Raw genomic sequence first — 9,290 nt, 5'->3', positions numbered from 1 at the left:
TATGTTTTTATATTCAATGATTGGAATACGTAATGTAATAAATATTTTGATTCCTGTAGTATAATTAATTTATAAAAGACATATTAAACGAAATGCTATCTTGCATTATCTTCCACGGAGATCCTAAGACCAAAACTTACCAAATGAGCAACTTAATTATGATATTAACAATAGATCAAAGAATCAACAATACAACATTCAGCAGCATGTTTCTTTACAATAATAGTTTTGTTTAAAACATCGACATATTAACGAGATTACTTGAAATTACGTGGATTAATTAAGCCAATTTCACGTCCAAACACTTAATATACCAACAATGACGCCTCTTCTTACCTTTACAACCGCAATCGCTCTTTTGTTCCTTTAGCTTTGAAATCGTCTCCTCGGCCTCTGTCAACAGTATATTCAGTCCTTTAATATGTAACTTCATGTGTGCAATCTCCTTAGCCATGTCTGCTGTTAGATCTTGTTCTTCACTTTTGGACTTCATCTCCACCACCTTCGGGATGACATCAGTAATCACCACCTTCAGTTTCTTCATATTGATATCATTGTGACTATCCTTAGAACTGAATAGTGAGTCGATATTCTCATGGGTCGTATCTTCAGATGCAAACACCCTTTGAATCAACAACTTTTGCTTGACAATCGTATCAGTTGCAGGCAGTATCGTACAAGCTTGCCTTGTGACTTCAATTTCACAGGTTGAATCCGGTTTCAATATTCCTTTATTTGGCCTTACACGATACAGTTTTGGGTCTGTTGTTTTGACCTTAAACGCGATGTATCGATTGGAGTTGCTAGTGAGCTTGATCATGCATGACATATGCTTCTTTGGTTCGAAGATGAAAGTAAGTTCGCTAGGATAAATCTCCCCGAATTCTTCAGCCATGTTCAGATGTCTTGAAATGATATTCGTTGACAAATGGTTTATAAACCCTCTTTTCCTCTAAGACTTGGTCGACGGTTGTTGTTGTCAACTTGTTCTTATGAAATTTGCCCATAATTCCGAAGGTAAACTCCTTGACTATGTCGTATATAATTAGTCTTTTAATATATATATATATATATATATATATATATATATATATATATATATATATATATATATATATATATATATATATATATATATATATATATATATATATATATGAGAAAAGTGAATATACCCTTAAGGGTATATATGCTTAGGTACCCGAACTCACTATACTACATCATTTTGTATTATATATTTAAATTGTAATTGTCTAATTGTTCTTATAATTCAACTTATAACTTGATTACTTCTAAGATTTTTATAAATTTCACATTTATCTTCCTCTTACATACTTTTCATTTTCAACCATAATATATATAGCCTAGTTGGTGTTCGGCAAAAAGATATGATATAAGAGGAAGATAATATTGAAATTTCGAAAATCTTCAAAGTAAATTAAGTTAGGGGTTAAAGTTTAAGAACATTATAATGAATATATCTAACAAAACTACTAATTATGGTGGGTTTGGGTACCTAAGCTTATATACCCTTAATGGTATATTCACTTTTCCTTATATATATATATATATATATATATATATATATATATATATATATATATATATATATATATATATATATCTCCTAATATAATAAATAAGTATATTTTTGCCACGTGACATTCTCCAAGACCCTCATAGCTTATTTTCCCGCTCAAGATTTCAAAGTGAATTCCCGAAATTGTCCTTCAGCTGTTATAAACTCATTGCGGCCCATCTTCTTCCCTTCGTCTGATTTTCAGGTTATCTAATCATTTGAATTTGAATTCGAAGAGAACAATCCCAATAATTCAGGTACCAAAATAAAATTCCTATAAACCCTCTTTGTTGTAGAATCAGTTTTGATACTCCCGTATACCTTAAACCTTAAACCTCGGCCCTCTTTGTAGGGCTCCTCATTTCCAACTTCAGTATGAGAAATGAAGTATTATCACCAAGATATTTGTGTTAATTAACAAGATCGGAAGGTGCAGTGAACGTAAGCGCTTCCAAAATTAACGCTAACGCTCAATATATGTATTTATATGATGTAACGTCCGCATCCATCGTTTTTAGTGATTGTTTGGTGCTACAATTGACAATTTTTGAAGCTTGGCGATCTATAAGTGCTGAGGTATTTTATTCAAAAGTGATGAGTTTATTCTTTAACCCTAATCATTGATGATAGGTTAATTTCATGTTTTGGTTCGATTAATTGGAATTTTCATGTATCTTTTTTCCTTTTCATCCCTTTTAATTGAATGTTTATGGTTCTGTCTATGTTCAATTTTTCAATTGAGGGTGAAATACCAATCGCCAATCGCCAATGTCCAACCACGGTAACCGGTAAGGGAATTGTGTATAAGAAGGAGCAAATGGATTCAGAAGATCTGGTTCATCAGATTCTCATCACCAACATCGGTACACCAGAGCTAATTATATGCACACTAAGTGTTTGGTGAAATGTGTGATTTTTTTTAATATGCTTTTGCTTGATTTCACAAGACTATTAATGTGGCAAATATGTTAGTCAAATTCTAGATACAAATCCACAACAATTTTTCCATCTGCAACAAAGGTTGATAGAATTGATTATAAATTAAAAGGGTGAAAAAGTACTGGAATTTACATGGGAGGAGCTCTCTCCAAGGGGAGAGGAAAATGTAACTTTTGATCTTCTTATACTAATATTTAATATGCCCAAAATACACTTCATCTAATAAACTTCCAGCAAACCTTTCTAGAGAAGTTGGAGAGAACAATTGCCCTACTGGCATTTTAAGACGTGAAGAACAGTAATGTTGGAGATCTTTTAGACATATATCAACGTCTAAAAACCACAAGTGATGTCAATTTTGCTATCCTTATAAATCAAAGCCATGAAAAAGGTTAGTTTTTTTTATTTTTTTATTTTTTTTTATCTAGATATGCATAAATAGTTTCTCAATATATCTATTTTTATTATATTTTTGTATTTTTTTTGGCTTAATGTGGTTGGGTTTTTCTGTTTATGTGCCTATCATATGTTTTGTTTAGATATCTATTAGACCCACCATTTTTTCTATTAGTGTAAATTGATTTTGGCCATAAATTGATTTTTTTTAACATTTCACATTTTAATTTCCTATTTTTCGTTATTTTTCTTTTGTTGATGCTAACTAATAGATGTGAAAACTTGCAGCCTACTGGGAGACTTTGGGTTCATCCTCTTGGTGTATGATGATGGTTGTTTACAGTATGCGAGTATGTATGTGACTGTATGTGTGAGTAAATATATGACTGTTTGTGTGTATTTCATGATAAAATCCAATAAATAGTAACATATTTTGTTTGTTTGTAATAAATAGCAATCCATTTTTAACTAGACTGTAAAATTGAAATATTTTTTATAGCATCCTACTTTCTATAAAATGTCATTTATAGCATTCTGAACATGGACCTTTTCTGTATTTCTTTAAAAGGGACATGTTCTACATATTTTTTTAACAATGACCATTTTTTAAACATGCACCATTTAGGAATTTATTTTTAAAGGAATAAGTTTTGTATGTGTTAGCATTCATGTCGTTTAGTGTATGTGTGTATGTAGGTGATTGAATATATAAGTAAGTATATATGTGTGTCTTGTTGTGTGCATGAATCCATTGATATCCTTCAAATGTTTGGTTACAAATTCTCTAGGATATGAGTTCTTTTAATATTTTGAATATTGATCCTTAAAGTATGTGGATGTTGTATTATGGAAAATAGGGAATTGATTTTCATTAACTGCTTGACAAACATATTCTTGATAAATTATGCATTTATGTTTAATTAAGGAACGTTCATTCAATATATTATATTTAATAAAGTTATTAAAAAAAATCTATAATAGTATCAAGTTATACCATATTTAATTTAATAAAAATAATACATCCCAGTAAATAAAGAAAATAAATAACTATGAAGGGTTATCAATCACATTTTTTAGTAATCAATATTATCATAATTATGCAAATTCAATATTTTGTTTGCAATTATACTAAAATATTGGTTGTTGTTGAATACTCAAATTATCCTTGAATTGATACATATTATTTTTTCTGAGAAATGTTGATTAATTTTATCTATTTTCAATATTTACTAACTATATATAAGAATCACTATCCTTCGATTCATTTTAATACAATGATTTTATTTATTATACATGTTTTTCAAAAATCTCGCAATCCGAGATTAATGATTATGCTTTTGAAATTTAAATATGGTTTTACTCTGTAAACTGTGTAATACACTACACTAATATATATATATATATATATATATATATATATATATATATATAGCATTGTATAAACTTATGCGTTTATAAAATATTCAAAACATAGTACAAACTTATCATTACACATGACTTTTTCTATGATTTTACATTTAAATTAAAATTCTTCTAAATCTGTTAAAATTAGCATTATTTATTACCATTTTGAAATTTGAAATTCAAAACATCTGGCAATCAATAATTATAATTTTATTTGAATCAATAATTATAATTTTACATAAATAAAAAAAACATAAATATCTTAATTAATAATTTATTGAAAATAATGTATTAATAATTATGAGTTTTTTACTATAAAAATTTATTTATTTTTGTGACCGTGGTTTCTGCGGACTATAATCTAAATATCTTAATTAATACTTTTCTAAAAATAATTAATTAATAATTATGACTTTTTACTATAAAATTTATTTAATTTGTAACCGTGGTTTTCACGGGTTATAACCTAATATATATATATATATATATATATATATATATATATATATATATATATATATATATATATATATATATAGATGAGAAAAGTGAATATACCCTTAAGGGTATATAAGCTTAGGTACCCAAACTCACCATACTATATCGTTTTGTATCATATATAGACATTGTAATTGTCCAATGTTATTATAATTTAACTTCTAACTTGAATTACTTCAAAGATTTTTATAAATTTCATATTTATCTTCCTCTTACATAATTGTCATTTTCAACAATAATATATATATAGCCTAGTAAGTATTCGACAAAAAGATGTAATATAAGAGGAAGATAATAGTGAAAATTTAACAATATTGAATATAAATCAAGTTAAGGATTGAAGTTTAACAATATCATAATCAATATATCAAATAAAACGACGTATTATTATGAGTTTGGGTACCTAAGTTTGTATACCCTTAAGGGTATACTCACTTTTCCCTATATATATATAATAAAATAATAGTTTCAAAATAAGCTGGAAAGCCTGATGGTTTTTCTCAACTATTTCAATTTGAGTTTTCAGCATCAATGGAGAAGAAAGAGAAAAGAGTTAGAGGAATTCCAGAATCGATGGAGAAGAAAGAAAAAAGAGAGAAGGTTAATTGGATGATATATGGAATTGTAAAAATATCAACCACACGATTTGTGGAGGATTGGTATTCATTATAAAGTAAAGAATACAACACTAATTTAGGATGATTACACAAAATAAGGTTGTATGCAATCCTTGACTAAAAATACAAATATTCATCTAATAAGATCCTGCATTATTCTACTAAGTGTTTAAATGCATGGCAACGAAAAACGAAAAAGCATCGAGTCTTCACTTTTTTAAATTATGCTTATGACGGATAGATATGTCAAAAATTCATATGAGACCCCGTTCTCATGGGCGTAAACCGTAGGGTACGCTTTTCACGATTACTATTTATAATAGCTCTTCTTGTTCTTTGGCGTAAACGAAAAGTTGCATTTTGCAACAAAAGGTTTGTTGTTACTACAAATGTGGAAAAAATATTGTGTTGCGTTGGTTTGCCCAAATGGTCCGACAATGAGTTCTCTGAAGATGACAATTTTGAGAGTAGACCATAATAAAACGAAATGTGTTGAATCGTGATAATAGAAACGGTATTTGCATGTTTGGTTGTGTTTGTTTATTTTTTGTTTTGTGTAGAATTTGTGCATGTTAAAAAATATAAATAAAACATAACATTTTTAATGAGTTAACAAGCTAGATTTAAAAATTAAAATAGCAAAATATAAAATTGTTTTATAAACAAATTTTAAAATTGGTTTAAAAACATTTTTTTTTCTGAAAGTCAAAAGTTAAAATGTTTTAACTAAGAAAACAAAAACCTATTTTCAAAATAGAGGAAATGACACAAATGTCCTACAAAGTTTTTAAGGTTGGTCGATTCACTCCCTAAAGTTTTTGTCGGGCTTTATGAGTTCCTAAACTAGGATATGACATACTCTTTTAGTCTTTGTCAACTTGTAATAGCCGATTCACCATGTGACAATGACCATTTACACCAAAAAAAAACTCACATTGTGCCCATATAAAAACCAAAAAAAAAAAGTTTGGGGATCAAATGTTAGTTTCACTTTCATCTCCACCCAACACCACCCTTATTCCACCTTCCTCACAACCTCCTCCGTTAACTTGTCATGCTACCTGAACCAACTACTCATCAACAATTTATTGAGCTATTACAGCCACAATAACACACCTTAATCACCATCGAATCAGTATCACAACAGCCCAATCCAACCACCCTTATTTCTCCCTTTGTCTCGTGAAATCAGCCACCACCAGAGTACTCGTAACCCACAAAAACCACCAGTTAGCCACCATGACTATCACCAGCAAATTGAAGAAAAAAAGATTAACTCTCGTTTTCTCTGTGAACCTCATCAAACCTACGCATCCTTCTCAACCTCGCATCCATCAAACATGCAACTCGGAGGGAGAAGGAGAGGTAGCTTGTGCGATTTTGAAAATAGAAGAAGGAAGGAAGTGGACAATTCCTTGAAGAGATGAAATTGATCAAAGAAAAGAGTAGAAGGGGGTTGTGATCGAGAATCGATTAGAAAGAGAAGAGGGTTGTGAACTTTGGTGAGTGTGTGTGTCGATCGAGGATGAAGACGGAAAAAGGAGCAGTGATCGATTTCTTAGGAAGGTACGAATTAAGTGTGAATTGCCTTTGAAGAAAAGAAGGAAAGCTAAGAATGTCAATTTTTGTTGTTGGATGTTGGTATACACGAAGACCCACAAGAAATCAAATAGGCTGCTATCTTTCATTCTTCTCCCAAATCACTTCGATCTTTTGGCATAAGCAATTGATCCTCAAACTTATTTATTTGGCTTTATAGGGGAACCATGTGAGTTTTTGGTCTAAACGGTCGCTGTCACATGGTGAACAGGTTATTACAAGTTGACAACGACTAAAAGAGCAGGTCATATCCTAGTTTATAGACCCATAAAACCCGACAAAATCTTTAGGGGCGAATAAACCAACCCTAGAAAATTTGAAGGGATTTGTGTCATTTGACCTTCAAAATATGAACCTCATGTTAATCATCATCAAACACACACTTTGAGATAATAATCTTTCAATGTAGGAAAGTTCATACACCAAACACGTCAACTAGTCATTAGGGATAGTGATATGGTGTTCGTGATACCTGATAGTTTTGAGCCAGATAAACATGTTTCTTTATTGTCGATTTACTATATAGGTTTATGATCCACTGCCATACATGTCATAAGAAAGTTTAAGTGTGGAAGGATTAAACATGTCAAATGACATAATAAATGTGATGAGCTTTGCAAGTACCAAAAAGTTTGGTTGAGATTAAAATTGGTAACATGAACACCTATCTAAATTTGAAAAACAAGAGGTTTCTGTCACTCAGACGTTTGTTCATTCTGGTACAAGAAGAGTTATAAAAACTCAAAACGATTATAACAAACTTATTCTCAAAGTTAAAGATGTCCCACATAACGAAAAAGACAAGTTGATCAGCAATGTAAAGGCAATGAGGATAATCAGATTCGTTTTGCCTCCAGACACCTTTCGTCTAGTGAGTGCCTGTGAGACTACAAAAGAGAAGTCTACTTCTTTGCTGGCTTGACTCCAGAACTAGTAGAGGAAGGAAGCGATGATCGGTCTATCCCATTAAGCGTAATCCCGCTAGCCAATGAAAGGACTACTCTTCTTGGACTGTGAGCGACGACACCAGATCAGAGCTAAGTGAGAGACGATAAATGCGATTAAACTGCGATTTGGGATAGGCTAAAAAACTCTATTTTAGTGATGCTGATCTTGAGCATTCCATTCAGACGCTGCTTCTCTCGGAGTTCGGAGCCTTTGTCTAGAAGCCTGAGGAGAATATCGATCAAACGTTCAACCGGTACAATCATCTTCTAAGTAGGATGGTGAAAAATAAGATTGGAAGCCAACTGATTGAACAAAAGGTCACATTCATGAATGGTTTGAAGCCAGAATGGAAAGATGTGGTGTCAACGGTCTAAGCAGATAAGCAGTTTAAAACCTACTCTTTAGCGAAGCTTGTGGGAATTCTTAGGTCTCACAAGGACTATAACACGCGGTTATTTCAGGTCAATAAGAGTCAAAGCAGTCAATAAAAATCAAACATGTCAAATTATAAATCAAATAATTAAATAGTTAATAATTTAATTTCAATATTTAGTGATTTTTTTTGGGAAGGAGGCCGAAGCCCCGACAAAGAATATTTATACCCCAATTAAAGGGTTTTCGGTATTTGGAATCAAAATTCCAAATCAAAACCAAAAACACAAATTGTGAAAAAAAAAGTAGACCTAAATCAGTTTAGGCCAAAAACCTTGCGAAACCGAAAAAACTTTTCGGCCGAGACTGAAATCATGCGAGGGAGGTCCCACCTCCGGACCGCAAACCCTCAGACCGCAAACCACCTGGACCGAAATCCTTGTTCTCGGTTGAAAAGATAGGCTGAGAACAATCGGTGACACAAATTCTAATTAGATAAATTACACCTCCGAATGCATGTGTCACATCAAATTTTATCCCATATATATATATATATATATATATATATATATATATATATATATATATATATATATAAACCAAAATCATTGTCCATAACTCTCATTTTCACTTCAAAAACATTCCACATTTTCTCTCTAAAATCATACTCACGTCTTCATATCTTCATATCATTTCGAAGAAGACCTTCAAACCTTCAAACTTCTCAAGAACATCAACCAAATTTCCCATGAAACTATTTTACATAGTTTAATTTCTAAGAAAACATTGTAAGTTTTCTTACATAATCTAGTGTTATATAAACACTTTAATTGTCATTTCACTAATTTACAAACTATGTCGTGTATAAATATTATTAGGATACAACTATTTTTCACATATCCTTGAAGAACATCGTCACCATTTTCGTGAATGCATGT

At 30.8% G+C, this 9,290-nt stretch overlaps 1 protein-coding gene across 1 annotated transcript; it reads right to left on the bottom strand.

Moving 5' to 3' along the window:
* Positions 1–280: 280 nt before the first annotated feature.
* LOC145098732 (vesicle-associated protein 3-1-like) lies at positions 281–895 on the bottom strand. The gene has a single exon (XM_079036341.1). It carries the CDS (start codon positions 893–895, stop codon positions 281–283), a length of 615 nt encoding a protein of 204 aa, XP_078892467.1.
* Between the last annotated feature and the right edge of the window lie 8,395 nt (positions 896–9,290).

Source organism: Lactuca serriola, chromosome 4 (genome assembly GCF_051521515.1).
Source record: "Lactuca serriola cultivar US96UC23 chromosome 4, Lser_US96UC23_V15, whole genome shotgun sequence".
NCBI classification, from domain to species: Eukaryota; Viridiplantae; Streptophyta; class Magnoliopsida; order Asterales; family Asteraceae; genus Lactuca; species Lactuca serriola.
Note: the sequence above shows the minus strand (reverse complement) of the source record. Positions and strands in the feature narration are given on the sequence as shown.

Excerpts from the sequence above, each read along its gene's own strand:
- LOC145098732 (XM_079036341.1), bottom strand. The coding sequence starts at position 895 with ATGGCTGAAGAATTCGGGGAGATTTATCCTAGCGAACTTACTTTCATC.